Source organism: Chrysochloris asiatica, unplaced genomic scaffold (assembly GCF_000296735.1).
Source record: "Chrysochloris asiatica unplaced genomic scaffold, ChrAsi1.0 scaffold00029, whole genome shotgun sequence".
In the NCBI taxonomy this organism is placed as follows: Eukaryota; Metazoa; Chordata; class Mammalia; order Afrosoricida; family Chrysochloridae; genus Chrysochloris; species Chrysochloris asiatica.
In genome coordinates this window covers 22798959-22818344 of record NW_006408547.1, presented here as the reverse complement: position 1 = coordinate 22818344, position 19386 = coordinate 22798959, and the positions used below count along the sequence as shown (strand labels likewise).

At 41.4% G+C, this 19386-nt stretch overlaps 1 protein-coding gene across 1 annotated transcript in view; it reads right to left on the bottom strand.

Moving 5' to 3' along the window:
- Nucleotides 1-19386, bottom strand: part of ATP11A (ATPase, class VI, type 11A) — a 152888-nt gene that overhangs the window by 83553 nt on the left and 49949 nt on the right. The window contains exons 8-10 of the mRNA XM_006851545.1: nucleotides 8310-8438; nucleotides 4542-4645; nucleotides 1142-1192 (exon numbers count right to left, since the gene is read on the bottom strand). Coding sequence (XP_006851608.1) covers nucleotides 1142-1192; nucleotides 4542-4645; nucleotides 8310-8438 — 284 coding nt within the window. The remainder of the gene's footprint in view (nucleotides 1-1141; nucleotides 1193-4541; nucleotides 4646-8309; nucleotides 8439-19386) is intronic.

Here is a 19386-nt window from a genome sequence, read left to right as displayed (position 1 = left end):
ATTTACTCCCTCAAATACAAAGTAATTCTCCTAACACTGTTTTTCAGAGTAACTAGGAAGTTACCTTTGGAACAATACATACTTAGTCAAGGAAAAGGTAATCTTCCATTAACTCTCAAGAGCACCTATGAGTCTGCAGGTGGGTAATGGTGACAATAAACAGGCCCAAATTATGTCCTTAAAGCTAATAATTCCAGGAGGCTTACAAGGAGAGAAGACCCAGGGATTTATATCTCAGTACCTAGTTATTTTGTAATCATTTTCCATAGAGTTTATTTCTACTTACAAGTAAACGTTCTCTTTAATACATATTAACAATCTGGAGACTGTTTAAATTAGAAGAAAACTGATTTCTCGAACCAGAGACTTACAGAGAAGCATTAACTTCAAAACCTACTGAAAATCAAGTATCTATTAGTATAGGATCTTAAAGTCATGCCCAGCGGAATTATCAGTAGGCCAGGGAAAGCCCAGACCCTGTAAAGGCTGAATTACAGTAGCATTGTGACCCATTCTGCATCAGTGATTGGTTTTGAGGTATTGTATAGCACAGTCACAATGTTAACTATTTTCTTGGAGATTTGTAGTGTGTCTGGTCTATCTCAGACACCTCTGTGATTACATTACTGAAAACACAGACCTGTGATCAGTATCAGACGCATGCTCCCGGCCTCCCAACAGCTTTTTAGTGACTTTCTTAGGCGGATTGAACCTAACACGGGTTCTTTTTGAGGCATATTCTGTTAAAGCTAGACAGTAAGTAATCTACAGCCAAAAATTTGTCTCAGTAAGAACAGACTGATACATTCCAGTAACATAGCTTCAAAATAAGAATCCCGTGAACTTCATAGCTGAAGGCATGCTTTCATCGACGTTCTGAAAGGGTATCTCTAATGGAAAGAAAGTATTCCATACCACCCTTTGCCTTGGAACCAATCTGTTAAGAGACACTTTCAATAGAATCTTGTAAAAGAAGTCTTCATGAACATCATTTACTTGTTATGTGTTTACACACACAAAAAACAACAGAAAAAGAATTATATTTTAGAAACAACATCAACAAAGAACTCATACTAATAAGCAAAAATTAAGTCTTAACAATACAGACCAGACTTGAGCCAATGGAAGTTTATCCCCTTACCTTACCACGGGGTCATTTTGATCATTGTAGACATTTATGCGACCAACAAATCTGACAACAAGAAAAGTGATGTCACTGAGACAGCAGTATCAATGGAAGAGTCACAAACTGGAATGACATTTGTTGTTTTTTATATGCTATTTTCCTGTTTTTAAAAAGGTAATGAAGGGCAACAGAAATTGTGGTTCTTTACTCACAACCACGTCTAGTGTGTGGTTACAGTGTGGCCAGCACAGAGCCCTGTGCTGGTGCAAATGGCTGAAGCGCTGAACTGCAGAGTGAAAGGCTGGCATTTCCCGCCCACTCAGAGGGGACTTGGAAGGAAGGTCTGGACATTTAGTTCTGAAAAAGCAGCCACTGAAAACCTTACGGAGCACAGCTCTGACTCACACAGGATCTCCGTGAGTTCAAACTGTGGCACCAACTGGGTTTCTCTTCTTTGACTTTCTAATTATACCCATGAATTCAATGTTTGTTTTTGTTCAATTTAATTAAAAATTTCACGCCTCCATCCTGTCATGCCTACAGCCAATGACTCACCCTTCCCTGCCCGCCTACCCCTAGTAACTATCCAAGAGCATCTCTTTTCGTGTGAAGACCTTTCCTGGAGACGTTTACTATACTGGGCTTAGTTATCCTTTTGTGACTGATTTACTTCTTTCAGCATAATGACCTCTAGCCAAGCTGTAAGCTGTTTGCCAGATTCCTCATCACTCTTCAATGACTGACATGTTGTCCTTAACACAATTCTACAACTTTCTTCCTCAAAACAGAGAAGAGTAACTTTTCTTCCATTAATTTAGCTCCGGTAAGATTCCTCAGGAATTTATATAAACATTTAGCTCCGGGTGGGACTGCAAAATGGTCCAACCTCTCTGGAAAGTAATATGGCGCTTCCTCAGAAGGCTGGAAATAGAAACACCTTATGATCCAGCAAGTCCTCTACTTGGTATTTACCCACAAGAAATACGAGCCATAACACGAGTAGATATATGCACACCAATGTTCAAAGCTGCACTATTTACAATAGCAAAAAGATGGAGGCAGCCAAAGTGCCCATCAACTGAAGAATGGATAAACAAACTGTGGTACATACACACAACAGAATATTATGCTACCTTGAAGAGTAACAAGGAAGCTGCAAGCCACCGCATAACATGGATGAACCTTGAGGACATTATCTTGAGTGAAATTAGTCAGTCACGAAAGGAGAAATACTGCATAGGACCACTACTGTAAAAGACTAAGAAAAAGAAATTACACTAAAAGGGGGTAGGGGTAAGTCTTTGTTGGTTGTTGGGAAGCTGGTGATGGGTGGGGGGAAGGCGGGAGGGCGGAGCGCAGGGCGGGGAATACACACAGGATAGTTTGTGTGCTGGGATAGGGGTAATATACAAGAAGGGAGAGGGGAATGGAAGAACAAATCAGATGGGAAAACAATTAGGCAGGTTTGCATGGGCTAAGTGGGACAGAGGTAAATAATGATGTATGCACAACCTTGGAACAACAGGGCTCTGGGATACAGGGATTGAGACATGACTGGAATGGGGAAAAAGGGGGGAAATAATGTTAAGATGCTTGGCTGTCTTTTGAATCTTGGTTTTCCTTGAATACCATTATAAAATAGACACTGGAGGCGGAGAGAAAGGAATAGCCAGAAACATCACCATAGAAAGCCTGTAAGTCCATCTTCTGCCTATAACTGAATGGAATGCCTATAACTGAATGGAATACCTAAAATGGGGCTACACCATGCCCAGTGAAGGAGGCTTCCTGTGGAGCCTCTGCATTACATAAGACTATAGGTGGAATCCTGAACAGCATCCAGAATTTTCAGAGGTGGGAAATTTCCTCTTGAAAGGACGGGCAGACCAGCCTGAAGCGGCTAGAAGAACAGAAGATATTTCTTGAAAGAAAGACCGACAGGAAAAATATAAAACAATATGGGCAGACCGACTGATTACCTCAAGAACAAGCAAATTGCTCACCCAGGAGACATCAAGGCAAGTGGTCGGGTCCCCTCAGAGCAAACCCCCTTCCAAGACCAAGACTTAATGGGAATACACGCTCTGATTGGTGACCACATTCATCACCGATAAGGGGAAGTGAGGGAAAAACAGCAATGAAGCTGCTAGCTAAGCCCTACAACGCTCAAGAGACTCCTGTGAACCCAGATGGAGTTCCGCTTGGCCAGCAGGGTGGCAAGACCTGGGGACTCTTGGGCCCAGAGTCAGTGACATAACCACAGAGGACTGGAGAGTGAAGCAGCCAGCTGATAAGAAGAGAGGGCATGTGTATAAGAACATTCACACTTGCAGCTCACACCCACTTGACCTGGCTTCAATGACTGCATGATCAGAGCTCAACTAGAAGAAGAAAGAAGAGGAAAAAAAAAGAGTAATCTGATACAATTTCATGAACTTGACCTACACCTATGGATGCAGCAGCTCAAAAGAGGGAACAAATCTTTACAGCAAGGATCATTCCCACCCCCTTCATACACGGAATAGACAGGGATGGGCAACTTGGACATTGGCTATCCAAAAAGGGGGGCTACAAAGGCAAGAAGTGACTGGCTTACAAGCTTTCAAGAGGAAACCTAGATCCAGAGGGCGTGGAGGAAGGTGGAATCTCCACTGAGTAGTATCCAATCTGTCTAGGCAGCACTGATGAAAGGAAATGCGGATAGGTCTCTTGTGATACAGTAGTGAATAATTGTTATCAGGACTGATTGTGAGGGTTGGAAATGTAAAGGCAGACATTTTGCAGCAAGGAGGGGGAGTGATTAACTTTTCAGCCTAAGAGCAGAGGTCCCTGGGACCATCAAGGGAGAATAGCGGAGAGCGGGACCCTACCCAGAGAAGCAGTGATGCCTGAGATGGAGGCAGATGACGTGGAGAGATGAAGCAGCTGCGGACTTTAGACACAGAGAGGCAGAGGGGCTGTGTGCTGATGACGGGGGGCAAAAGGGGGCCAGGCTTGTAGGATATACCCTTTGGTTGGTTGATGATGCATGGAGGGGATTGTAACCATGGCAATGAAATGATATATGATAGGAGGAATGTAAAACTAATGTTCTCCCATGTAAACTATCAAATAATTGACAATAAAACATTAAAAAAAAAATTTCACTCCGATAAGACTCCTCAGGTATTTATATAAAAAGCTACAGATTTGAAGCCTAACCAACAAGTCTATGGAAACACATAAGTACATTTTTGTGACTCCGTCTTAATTTTTAAACACTGATGAACAATCTCTCTCCAAACAACTATGTTGCTATACTATTATACTTAAGAGGATAAAATATATCCTATACTATATGCTATAGTACGCTATACTAAATACTAAATATATGCTATACTAAAATACTTAAGAGGAGCTTGAAGGTTCTGCTTACTTGTAGAGATCGGGCTGAGGCTGCTCACACTCGATCGTGGCATGAAGCCCATCTATGTCCTGTTCAGTGTGAAATCCCTTTGTGTCTTGAACTGCATAATGTGTCTACAAATTAACAAGAAACGTGAATTTACAATAAGAACGTCAAAAACAGTAAAAAAAAACAACTGTTTTCCTAGGACAGTAGCAAGTTTTAAGATTTTGTATATATAAATAAACCCAGTTACAATGACTGACTCACCATATGAAAAACAAAAATACAATACAAAATTTGCAAACATTACAAAGTTACAGAAACAAAAGGTTTTGTGGCTATTCTTATACTTATTATGGTGCCAGAATTTTCTAAATTGTCCATTCTCACCTTTGAAAGTAACAAGGCAAATACCAATAACTGGTTCTTACTGTTGATGTTGTTGTTAAGGTCTGATTTATAGCGACCCTGTATAGGGTTTTCCAAGGAGCATATCCTATAGGACCACCAATCACTGGGAATTCTATTTAAAAATTGGAGACTTCAATTTATCAGCCACAGTGGTGACTATCCATTCAGAAACAAATTAGGAACAAAAATATCCCTTTTCATTTACATGACGTCCCATCGTTTATAGACAGCTTACACGTCATCACTTAATTTTCACAACTCTGCAACCAACGAGCCAGGACATCACTGTGTTTGCAGCTGTCCACGCCAGGAGTTAACATTACAGTCTGCTAGAGTGCTTGTTAAAACACTGACTCCAGCTCTGCAACTCGTAATTCCTGATTTGTTAGGTCTGGAGTAGGGCACTAGAATTGCATTTTCAGACTTTTCCAGTTAATACAGAAACTGCAGTCCCAAGAGCACATTTTAAGAACAACGGGCTTAGAGTACTTATAAACATGAACAGGTGGCGCTCAGAGCTGCACCCAAATTTCCTGGAGAGGAGAGAGGCAAGAAAGACTTGGATACGAGGGCCTGGTGACAAAGGGACTGTATCTCTGAGTCTTCTCAGCAGGTGTATCCCATTGATGGTGCGCTGATGACTTCATAGCAGAGCTATGAAAATCTACCAAAGGCCACACAAGCAACAAATGGCTTATTCAGGATCCCGCTGATACTGCTGAATTCTTTCTACTCCCCCAGGCTACTTTGAAGAAAAGAAAATCCAAACTCAAGCCCATTCCGACTCACAGAGACCCCTGTCCGAAGTTTCTGGGGCTGTCCTTCTTTACGGGAGCAGACAGCCTCCTCCTTCTCCCACAGAGTGGTTGGTCGGTGGGTTTGTACTGCTGAACTTGTGGTTAGCAGTCAAAAAGGCCTCAAATAATTTTAGTCGTTGCTCAAGCCAAATCAAATACACAAAAACAAAGTTAGAGAAAATTCAATTAAAATGCAAAGTACAAATACACAAAACGTCTGAACTGGAATGACTCTCCTAACATTTTTAGTTCTGGGTAGGACAAGCTATAAAATTTTATATTGACCAAAGCGATGCACTTAGACCCAAGGCATGCGTCCTGCTACCAATGCGGTGATGCCTCTTAATTTGACCACAGACGTTCCTTACACCGAAGTCCAAAAGGCACCCTGCGGCCAATCAGAGGGATGGAAGCAGCTAATGGACTCTCGGTGTCTTAGGGAACCTTCACTTCTTCATGCTCCAGCAGAACCACCAAAAACAGCAGATTACAATGAACACAAGAATCATCTGGGGTTTCCATTTTCCCCAAATTACTGTAGCTTATAATCTCTTATAAGGAGCTCTGGTAGCGTAGTGTTTACGAATCAGTCTGCTAACCTCAGGGTTAGCAGTTAGGAACTATCAGCTGTTCTGCGGGAGAAAGATGAGGTTTTCTGCTCCTATGAAGATTTACAGCCTCGGAAACCCTGTACGGGGTCACTATGAGTCAGAACCAACCCCATAGCACATAACAACAACAACATCATAATCTCTTATGGCAAAATGGTAATTCTCCTAGGATATATCTACACAGAAGATGTGAAAGTCAATTCTGAGGAGGCAGCACAGAGCTGTTTAGTACAATGGTATCACGGATTCTCCACAGATTAGTGTAGCCTGTGGTCTTTCTGCAAAGGGACTTTTCCCTTTCCCGTAGACACTGCTACACTCAAAGGTGCTGGAGCACCAGTGTTGTAGGACAAACACTGGACTGCTAACTGCCAGGTCAGCAGTTCAAACCCACCAGCGGCTCCTCGGAAACCCTACACAGGGTTTGTTATGAGTTGGAACCGACTAGATTGCACTTAACACCAACAGAGGTATTATTGCTTAGAAGCCCTGCTTCAGAACTGCACTTCTAGGTGGTTGTTGCTGTTGTTAAGTGCTGTGAACTTGGCTCCGATTCACAGTGACCCTGTGGAGGGTTTCCAAGGAACGGCTAGTGAGTTTGAACCGCCGACATTGCAGTTCAAACTGACCTTGTGGTCCAATGCTTATCCTACAGTGCCACATTATACCCTAGAAACGGTTGAATCCACTGAGCTCTGCTCATTTTCCTAAACTCCCTGGAAACTTGTACTTTCTGAAAACAATGAAAAATTTAAATGAATAAAGATATGTTTTATTATTTTATTATTGCTAATTAGAATTTTTGCCCGATCAGTTGCTAGTACAGAATTTCATACTGAGTGCCAGCAATTAATTATGATTTCAGAAAACACTTCTTAAAATACTTATACTCACTAAAAAAATAATAGGCAGAACCTAGAACTGTATGTAACTTTTTTTCTTTTTATAAAATTTTGACTAGTGAAAAGAAAGCCTTCAAAATGTATTCACTCATTAAATCTGTAATTCGGCATACTAGCTAAATAGGGCAATATTGAAGCTATTTTTATTAAGGCGCTCTGGTAGCATAGTGGTTACGAGTCAGGCTGCTAATCTCAAGGTCAGCAGTTCAAAGCTACCAGCGGTTCTATGGGAGAAAGATAAGGCATTCTACTCCCAGAAAGATTTATGGCCTCGGAAACCCTATACAGGGTCGCTGTGAGTCAGAACCAACTCCACGGCATGTAACCACCAACCACCACCACCTCTACCACCTACCAGGGTTATTTGTTATAGACATTCAAGGTAAACAAAATAAAGTGAGTGATAAGCAAAAGTGAGAAAAAATTTGGCAAGAACAACTCGCTAAGATTTGTACTGTAATCATCAAACATTGAGTTTTCTAAAAAGATGCGAAGTTTCTATGAGACCACTGTAGTAAAAAGTTAGAAATGATTTTCTTGATAAAAGAATTTATCTATGATGGTTACCAGGGGCTGGAAGAGGATTATTCACGGGCTAGAGGGTCGACACATGTTAACATGGGATGTTGTTGTTGGTGTTGTTGTGAAGCGCCATCAAGTCAGTTCCGACCCATAGCGACCCTGTCTAGGGTTTCCGAGAAGCAGCTGGTGAGCTTGAACCACCAACATGGGTGGTGGGTCAGGCAATATACAGTAAGAGGGAGGTTAGCAGAGGAAAGATGAAGGTAGCAGGACACACAGGGAGGAACACAAGCCTTAAAGTGAATAGAAGTAAATACTGTTAACTGTTGTTCCATGGAGGGGATTGCAATCAATGTAATGAAGCAAAGTGTGTCGTTTGTTCAATGTAAAACTGATGATCTGCTCCTGAATTTTCACTCAATTCACAATAAAAAATTCTGACCAAAAAATGATGTTAAGTTTCTGTGGTTACACAAGCATATGATCAGAACGCCAAGGTTAAAGACAAATGTTGGGATGTTGCTCTGAGATTTCAAATCCGAGGAACATTACTTTATGACTTGATTCTCCATCTAAGCTGGCTGTAGTAACGTGGCATGTTCCATCTCCTCGGTTGCTGGAAAGAAATATCAGGTCACAAGGAAAGCTCTCATCCTCCTTCACCATCACGATGTCTCCGACCTACAAGACAGCACATGGAGAACAATTAAACTAGAAATTTCTTTCCCTTAAAAATGATCCTCATTAGGAAGAGCTGGTTGGTCCGAAATGTGGCAAGACCTGGGACTCCTGAGCCCATGGACAAGGACATAGGCATGGAGGGCTAGAGCTGAGAGTGAAGCATCCAGCTGATGTGAAGTGAGGGGAGACGCATAAGAACACCCAAACTTGCAGACAGTACTCATTCGACCTAGCCTCGATGATTTGATGATCAGAACTCAACCAGAGGAAATTAAAATGCCAAAACTTTTTGATAAAGAAAACAAGTGTAAATTGCTACAATTTTATGAACTTGACCTATACTTATGGATGTAGTAGCTCAAAATACCAACTGAGAAGGAAAGGAGTTTTCACATCAAGGATCAATCCTATCCCCTCGGTATACAGGGTAAATAGCGATGGACAACTTAGACACCGGCTACCAAAATGAGGGGGCGATAAAAGCACGAAGGAGATTAGTTTAGAGTGTGCGGGGGATAAGAATGCCCACACTTGCAGATAGTACCCATTTGACCTAGGTTCAATGGCTGGATGATCAGAACTCGACTAGAGTCAGAAAGAAAAGAAGACGAATGAAAAAAAAAAAAAAGAACACAAAGTGTAATTCGCTACAATTTGATGAAATTGACCTAACTTATGGATACAGTAGCTTGAAATACCAACCAAGAAGGAAAGAATTTTCACATCAAGGATCATTCCCATCCCCTCTGTATACAAGGTTGATAGGGACGGGCAACTTAGACAATGGCTACCTAAAATGGGGGGTGGGGGCCTATAAAGGCACAAAGTGACTGGCTTACAAGTTTTCAAGAGGGAGTTTAGTTCAGAGGGTGCAGGGGAAGGTAGAATCTCCACTGAGTGGTTTTCAACCTGTCTAGACGGGGTTGGTGAAAGGAGATGGGGATAAGACTCTTTGTGGTTCAATAGTAATTGTTATCATGACTGCGCTTGTTGCAATTATAAAGGTAGACGTTTTGTAGCAAAAAGAGGGGAGTGGCTGATCTTGCAGTCCAGGGTCAGAGGTCCCTGGGATCATAAAAGGAAAAGAGTGGGAGCAAAGTGTTAGATCCTATTCAGAGAAGTAGCGATGCCAGAGATGGAGGCAAAGATGATGACATGGAGACGGAGCAGCTAGGGACTCCAGATTCATGGACAGAGAGGGGCTGTGTGCTGGTGGCCAGGGGGCAGTCTGGTATGGTATGCACTTTGGGTGCTTGAATGATTGCATATTCATGAGTGTTTTGGTGTACATCCAAAACAAAACAAATACTGTTTAATGATGATGCATGGAGGGAACTGTAATCATTACAATGTAACAAAATATGATGAGTGTAAAGCTGATGTTCTCCCATGTAAACTATCACTCAATTCACAATAAAAACTTAAAAGATAGAAGAAAAAAAAAAGAGTGTGGGGGGGAAAATAAGAGTCTCCACTGAACAGTTTTTATCTTGTCTAGACAGGTCTGGTGAAAGAAGATGGGGATAAGATTCTTATTATTCAATATTGAATAATTGTTATCATGACTAATTACAACTGTTACAACTATAAAGGTAGAAGTTTTGTAACACAAAGAGGGGAAGTAGTTAATCTTACAGCCCAGGAACAGAGGACCCTAGGACCATCAAGGGAGAAGAGCAAGAGCAGAATGTCTGACCCTATCCAGAGAAGCAGTGCCACCAGAGATGGAGGCAGAGATGGGGACATGGAGAGAGGGAGGTGCTGAAGACTCTGGACTCATGGAAAGAGAAAGGCTGTGTGCTGGCAGTCAGGAGGCAAGCTTGCAGAATGTGCCCTTTGGTTGTTTAAGTGATTATATATTCTTAAGTGATTTTGTGTACATTTCCCCCCCCCACACACAAAAAAAAACCCACAGAGGGAATAGAAGCAAATACTGTTGAATGATGATGATGCATGAAGAGATTGTAATCATTGCAATGAAACAATGAGTGTAAAACCAATGTTCTCTCGTGTAAACTACCACTCAATTCACAATTTCAAAAAACAAAAAAGATCCTCATAATATTCCAAATTAGACAACCCAGTCAACCACACTGTAGACGTCTTCCAAGCCCGATTGAGCAGGCCTGAGTTCAGAGCGGGATTAAGAGAAGGATGAGGAAGAGTCCAGTTTACATGATTTATGAGTTCCTGTGTTACCCTTGAGCGGGACCTAAGTGCTACATGCAGACTCCAGGAAACACTGTCTGTTACGTCAGACTTGTGGATCCATCAAGGTGTTTATTTACAGAACGACATTTAGATGCTAATGTAAATCTATAAAAAGATCCTTTCTCAGACATTCCACTAAAATCCAGGAAAGCCAAGGATAGATTTCCAAGTATCAATTTTAGATCAGTGATGTATTAAAGTACATTATTATTGAATATTTTTGCAAAGAAAACACACAAACATCCATGACAAGATTATCGTTGATCCAGGCCAAACAAGATGATTCAAGGTCATAATGGGAATTATGACTGTGGAAGACTTTGATCTAAATTAGGCATTTTATTAACACAGCTTTTAAAGTTTTAAGAACTATTACATGACAGAATTCAAGATAATATCCTGATTACTTGAGCAGGGCTTTAAAAAAAAAGCAGCAATAAAATTTAACCGCGAACAGTAAAAACAAATCACAGAATGTTGTCATGTGGATTTTTAAATACAATGTAATCATCATAGCTTTGATATTGTTGTTGAGTTGGTTCCAACCCATACCGACCCTGTTACAGGGTTTCTGAAAGGCAAGTGAGCTTGAACTGCCGACCTTGCGGTTCAAACTGACTTTGCAGTCCAGCACATTGACCACAGAGCCACAGCAGGACTTAATGTCTGTATTATCCAGAGAGCAGAACTAATGGACGAGTTGCTTTCTGTAGGAAAGGAGTGCACATGAGAATGAGAGCTCAGCTATATTTGTTTTCTGACTCAGATTTTTAGACTATAAACATCAGAAATATAAACGAGCATCTACAATCCACAACTGTGCCAGATTTCAAAAAACAATGGCGAGTCTAAAAGTGTCTAAAAGAAACCCAAGGATGCCCAAACTGCCATTTTGGCATGGTATCAACTGAAGTTCCCATAATTCTTTGGGGAAGTGTGTGGCTCCACAATCCTTCTGCAGTGTGTGGACCTAGATGGAGGTCACGTTGTGCTGTTTTTGTTTATAAAGGTCTCTGTGCATTCGCAGCAATACTTGGTACCATACCCTCGTACAACCTCATCACCATGCTTCAACCTACACTGAAACAGCCTCTCTCAAACCACCTTATGCTCACAACTCACACACACACATCCTGAGAACTTGAAATTTAGATGGTTACTCTCTTCAAATTGATCTTGAAAAATCCCAGGAAATTTTTACAAACATAGAGAAGTTTATTCTAAAATCTATATTAAAGGTAAAGGTCATAAACAGCAGCAGAGATGGTGGCGGCGGCGGCAGCGATGACAGGGAGACACAGAGCAGCGGCTGGCTTCTAGGTCGGTAGAGTAAGAAAGGCCGTGTGCCTGTGGGTAGGAGGCTAGCAGGCAGAATCTGCCCTTTGGACATTTAAATGGACATGGTTTTTGTTTTGTATGTGTGCATCAGATAGTTTTGCTTTGTTCATTTCTGAAATACTTAAGATGTATAAAAGGGAAGCCACTGGAAGGAAGTGGGGTCACTGTTGTTGCAGGGAGGAGGATGGTCATCACTGAGATGAAGCAAAGTGTACGATTTGTTGACTGTAAAGATGACCATCTGCTCTGAGAACCTTCACTCAATTCAACTAAAAAGTTTAGAAAAAAAACCCCAAAAGGGCAACATTTATCTAGGGACAAGGTTCAGAGGGGTTGGGAAGGAGGGTGGGATGCACACAGGAACAGCAGGGAGGAGGTGGGATCACTGTTGTTGCATGGAGGGAACTTCAGTCACTGAGAAGGAACCAAGTATGCGATCTGTTGATTGTAAAACTAATGATCTGCTCTGTAAATCTTCACTCAATTCACATTCAATAAAAAGTTTCCAAAAAAAAACCCGTAAAGGTCTGAGAGTAGATACAACGATGTTGGATAAAAAAGATACTGAAGTGGACGGAATCTCTCTCTCTCCAATGCTGACTTCCCAAAGATAGCCACTAATGAGGAAAGTGTGTGTGGAGCAGAACAGAGACCCTGGAAGTGATCCACACGGAGATGCCCAACTGAGTTTTCACAAAGGTGCTAAAGGAAACGCAGCCTTTTAACAAATGTTGCCAGAAAAAGGGACAGAAATATAAACTTGGACCTAAACTGAAACTCAGGCCTTATGGAAAACTTAACTCGAGTGGGTGATCAGCTTAAATGTAAAACTAAAACTAGGAGCAAAAAAAAACCAGGGCTGCGTCCTTAGGATCTAGGGATAGAGCTCTTAATCTTGACACAAAAGGCACAATCCATAAAAGGAAAAGCTGATTAACTCGACTTCATCAAAACTAAAAACTTGTGCTTTGAGAAAGACCTTGTTAGGAAGATGGAAATACAAGTTACAACTGAGAGGAAATCTATGCAAACCACGCATCTGACACGGTACTGATAGCATCTGGAATATATGAAGAATTCTCACAACCGGGCAGTAAAGGAAGGATTTCACAAAATACAGTTAGGTTAATTATTTCTAGAATTACCAATGAGGTAAATGACCTGTTGAGCTAAAAGTGTAATTGTTATTGATGTATTTCTTACCTATTGATCATGACTTATGTCCAGAATGGACAAATCTACAGAGACAGGAAACTTATCTATGGCTGCTGGATGGAGTCTGTGGGGTGAGGGGGACTAAAAGGCGCAGGTTTCCTGAGATGACAAAATGTTCTAACGTTGACTATGGAGATGGTTGTGCAACTCAGTGGCCATATAAAATACTATAAATAGTACTCTCTCAACAGGCTAACTATACATTACTTGAATTCTATTTTAACAAAGCTGCTAAAAAAAACTAAAGCAAACTAAAAAACAAACAAACAAACAAAAAACCCCACCACATACGCACAAAGCGGTCTAATTAGAAAATGAGGAAAAGACAGGAAGAGCTACAGAGATGACAAACAAGTACACAGAACGACGGTCACGTCTCTTCATTAGGGAAACGCCCCCTAAAACCACATTAGGATTGCACTGCACACCTGTCCAGTGGTGCCAGCTGCTGGTAAGTTGGCTTTGACTCACGACGGGCGATCCAGGGTGTGCAGAGTAGAGTTGCTTTGTAGGGTTCCCAAGGCCTGGATTTTTCGGAAGCAGATCACCACGTCTGTCTTCTGAGGTGCCCCTGGGTGGGCTCAAGCTGCCAACCTTTTTACTAGTTGTTGTTGTTGTTAAGTGCCATTGAGTCGATTCTGACCCATAGCGACCCTAGGGTTTCCAAGGAGCAGCTGGTGAGCTTGAACCGCTGACCTTGCGGTTCAAACGGCTTTGCAGTCTGACGCATTAACCCACAGCGCCATACCAGGAGTCCAGGACTTCACAGTTTATACCACCCAGGGAAACCTACCTACCAAAGTACGCAAACGAAAAACCAAATTTATTGCCAAGGCTTCGATCCTGACTCACAGGAACTTAAGAGAAAAAACAGAGACAGCAAAATACTGGTAAGGCTGTAAATCCCTCATACAATGCTGGTGAGAATGTAAAGCGGTAAACGCATACTAGGAAATTTTCTTTAAATCAAAAAATAGATTTTTTTAACTCTTGGGCTTTTATTCCAGAAAAAACGAAAAGTACATTTGCACAAAAACGTATAGACAAATGTTCATAGCAGTTTTATCTGTAATAGCCCCCAACTGGAGAAAGTCCTAAAATATTTTCATTAAGAATACACAGAATATAGAAGCAGACATTTCCCACACGAGACTGTTGTTGCTAAGCACCGGTTAGTTAGTTTCTGAGGTGCAATTGGTGAGTTTAAACTCAAGACTGTGGTTCAAGTCAATCTTGCGGTCAAGCGCTTATCCTACAGTTCCACACCAAGACTGATGATGGTGGTCATGGTCGTTATGTGCTGTGGAGACAGTTCCAACTCATAGCGAGCCTGCACTGGGTTTCCGAGGCTATAAATCTTTACGGGAGCAGAAAGCCTCATCTTTCTCCCATGGAATATCTGTTAGTTTTCACCTGCTAACTTGAGATTAGTAGCCTGACTCATAACTACTACCCTACCAGAGCTCCTTACACCAAGGCTGTTGCTGTTATTAAGTGCCACTGAGGCAGTGCTAACTCATAAGGACCCTGTATAGGGCTTCTGAGGCGGTAAATCTTTGCGGGAGTAGAAAGCCTCATCTTTCTCCTGTGAAGCAGCTGGTGGGCTCACATTCATGATACATTTTGCGAATCAGGACATTGTGAGACTTGGATGTTGTGCCAACATCATATTAAAACACGGGAGCCTGCCACAGAGTGCTCGCGGCCACTGCTGCCACTGCTGGTGGAAAGACAGAGGCAGCCACAGGGGGGTAGCGTCAGGAAGTGAGCACACCCAAAGACTACTACGTCAGATTCTAGATTTTCTGTTGGCAGATATTTATTAGGTCTGTTTTTTTAAGAAACAGATGTTTATCTAAAAATATAAAAGTCTTTGCAACAAAAACATAGTTATTAAAGAAAACTATTGAAAACTCTGGCAGATTTGGGTCTGAGAGACACTGCTGATGCAGGTGTTCCAACCTGGTGTCCCAACCTGCTGCTCACATGCCCACTAGTCCCATCCTCTCCTAGTCTCTCCCCTCTGACTGTACGTCTCGGGAGAATCACCTCCAGAGCAATGAGAGCACTGCAAAATCACCACACAACATCAGCAATCTGAACTAACTGAGGCAAGTGCATTCAAACTTACATGCCATTTCAACTTCAAAATACATACACTTATCTACAATAATAGTAACCGAAGCTAGGTTAACAAACACAGACTAGATGTAGATGACATGGGCTTTCTGAAACGGCATACGTGATTAGGCCGACACAGGAAACCATGATATCCCAGAGCAGGGCTGGAACCTTTTTTCTGTCAAAATTTGTAATATCATTTGCAGGCCATATAAAATTATCAACTTAAAAGGTGGCCTGCTATAGTTGGTCAGACATTTAATTAGCTCACCCCACTAGACTGCAAAGTCTCTTTGAACCACAAGGTCGGTGGTTTAAGCTTACTAGTTGCTCTTTGGAAACTCTATATAGGGTCACTATGGGTTGGAAGCAATTCAACGACACTTAATAACAACAAACAACAACCAATAGGATGGCTGTAACCGAGGCTGCCTTGTCAGGGCCAGACCAAATGATTTTGCAGGTCTTATATACGGCCCGCGGGCTGGCCGTTCCCCATCCCTGTCCTAGATCCTGCACTTCTCCAAAGCAGGGCCCTTCTGGCTGTGTCCAGAGATACCACCAATTGCCAGGGTAGAATGGGCTGCCCAGAGGATGCCTCTTCCGTCTTCTAGGATTCACAAATGTGACCAGGAAGCTGAGTCTTAGGTTTGGAGAGAAAAGGCACCTTTCTGCACCTGGGCATTAGGAGCAGCAGGACTCCCTTGTTAGAAATTCCTGAACCCTCCTCAACAAGATTTAAGCAGGATACCAGCCTACAAGGGAGCAGAGGGAAAATGAGGGTTTGGCAGGCTGATGAGTACTGGATGGACTGAACACAGAAATGGGGAAAGACTGCTCTTGATAAGTAAGTGAACAGTCAGTTTATGGCCTAAAGCAGGCTGCTGAACAGTATTTACTCTGGGAGATAAACTTGAAAAATCATATTCATTACTGTATATGTGTAGATGATTCTTGGTTGTTAGTGTAGGTGAGTAAGGAATTAATTCACTCAAAGACATGTAAACATACAATGATCTAGCAGTTCTGTTAACAACTCACTATGGTGCTACAGGATAAGCACAGGACTGTAAACCACAGGGTCAGCAGTTCAGAATCACCAGCTGCTATACACGGTTGCTATGAGTCATAACTGGCACTTAAGAACAACGCAATGTTAAAAGGAGTCCTGGAGTGGCACTGAGGGGTAAGCACTAGACCAAAAAGTCGCTTTGAGTCACACGGTCAGTAATCCAGACTGACCAGCAGCTCGTTGGAAACTCTATACAGGGTCACTATGAGTTGGAACCAACCTGAAGGCACTTAACAACAATAACAGTATGATATTAAAGGGGTCCTGTTGTGGCACGGTGGGATAAGCGCTGAACTGTATGGTTAGTTTGAACTTCAAGGTCGGCAGTTCAAACTCACCAGCTGTTCCTTAGAAACCCAATACAAAGTTACTATGACACAGAATTGACATGATAACACTTAACAACAACAACAACATATGAAAAATGCAAACTTTAGTGAGGCTTCTGTTCCAATTTCCATAAATTTCCAACTAGTGGAAGGTTATATAAATATGTAGAGAATATTTTATTCTCTACAACTTGCTTGTCACCTGTTGAAGTGTGGTAGCCTGGGTGTTGTTCTGACACCACAAGCACCATGAATGTCAGCAGTATCACCCATGGTGGGCACTTTCCATTCAGTGGAGCCTCCAAGAATAAGCTCTGGTAGCATAGTGGCTACGAGTCGGACTGCGAACCTCGAGTCGTTTGAAACTACCAGTCATTCTATGGGAGAAAGATGAGGCTTTCTGTTTCCCTAAAGATTTACAGCCTCAGAAACCTTATTCACGGTCACATCTCTTCCACAACTACCACGTGAGCAGCTGGAAGTAGAGGAGTCCCTCAGAGACTTATTTCTTCTGGGTCCAACAACTGCACTGTTTGCTTTTACAAACACAACCCTGCAATTTTTAGCTCACACAAAGAAACAAGAGAAATGCTCAAACAAATGACTAAGATACAAAGACAGAAAATGCTTCTGAGGAAGAAAATGCAATGGAATACACTGTAAAAGAATACCAAACAATGATACTTAGGTACCTTCAAAGGACTGATAGAAAGATTGAGGAAAGCAAACACAATAAGAACTACAGATGAATTCAGGAAAACACTATTAAGAAAAAGCAGACAAAATAAATGTCAATTTGGAAATCATACAAACGGAGTCCTAGTGTGGTGCTATGGGTTAATACAAAACCGGTTTGAGTCCCAAGGTCGGAAGTTCAAGCTCACCAGCTACTCCTCAGAAACCCCATAGAGGGTAACTATGAGTTGGAACCGATTCAGCGGCACTTAATAATAACAACAATACTAAGATGTCAAAAATGGAAAATACATTGAAAGGGCAAAGGAAGAGATGTGAATCAGTAGAAACCCGAATTAGTGAGCTTGAAGATACATCTATCAATACTAGTATGCTAGAAGAACAATCAGAAAAAGAATGAAGGAATCCCAGGAAAGCCTAAGAGTTATGTGGGACACCATAAAGAGGAATAACTTACAGGTGATTAGAATTTCAAAACAGAAGACACAAGCACCGAGAAAACTGTTGAAGAGTTGATGGAAGCAAACTTCTCTAACATCACAAAAGTTGAGAAGACAAGCATACAAGAAGCTGAATAAACCTCAAACAGAATAGATCCCTAAAGAAAATAATCACGAAACATCATAATCAAATTTTGCAAAATCTAAGAACATGGAAAGAATCCTCAGAGCAGCTCAGGAAAAATGAAAAATTACCTACAATGGAGAACCAATGAGACTAAGCTCAGATTTCTCAGCAGAAACCATTCAGTCAAGAATGCAGTGGAATGATACATACAAAACTCTGAAAGAAAAAGATTGCCAACCAAGAATCATATAGCCAGCAAAGCTGTCCCTCAAATAGGATGGTAAATTAGGATTGTTTCTGATAAACAGAAATTAAAGGAATTTGTAATGGTCACACCAACCTTACCAAAAAAATTTTAAAAAGCTAAAGTGTGTTCTTTGGAGCTCTGGTAGCGTAGTGGTTACGAATCGGGCTGCGAACCTTAAGGTCAGCGGTTCGAAACTACCAGCCGCTCCGCGGGATAAAGATGAGGCTTTCTACTCCCGTAAAGATTTACAGCCTCGGAAGCCCTGTACAGGGTCGCTATGGGTCAGAACCGACTCGATGGCACTTAACAACAACAACAACAAAGTGTGTTCTTTGGATTAAGAATCAATAACAGCACACAATGATTTGAGATTACCACACACGACAACACCATCCAGCAATCAACCCAGATACTGATGAATTTAAAGTAAAACAAACCTACAAGACTGAAAATAGGGAAGCAGAGATATCAATGTCTAATGAAGTCAACTACAAAGTAAGAGGAGGGACTAGTGCAGATACAGAACTTCCTTCCATATGGCAAAGACGTCAAGTTGATTTCAAGATAAAATAGACTGCTTACGCAAGAAAAAACATGAATAAATTACAGGGTAACCTCCAAGAAAAATCCACCTGTTCATCAAAATGTAAAAACAAAAAAGAAAAAGATTCAGTAAACAGTAACACAACAGGAATGATAAATACAATGAAAACCCACACACAAAATGAACTCAGAATAGAAAATTATGCAGAACAAAGAATTTAACACCACCACAAAACAAACTAACAAAAGTAACACCAGTCAATCCATGCATATCTATTGATAATTATGCTGAATGTAAATGGATTGATTGAACCAGACAAGAAACATAAGGAGCAGAATGGATATGAAAACAGGATCCATCAGTAAGCTGTTTACAATACACATACCAAAAAGATGGAAACAACCTGAATGTCCTTCAGCAAAAGAATGGTTAAACAAACTTTGGCACATATATATACACAAGAGAATACTAAAAAGTGTTGAATACTGATGAATCTGTGAAACACCTCACAACACAGATGAAGGTGGAAGACATTTGCTGAGTGAAATTAATCAATCATAAAAGGGCAGTGTATGACACCAATGTAAAAAGTTTAAAAAAAAAAAAAA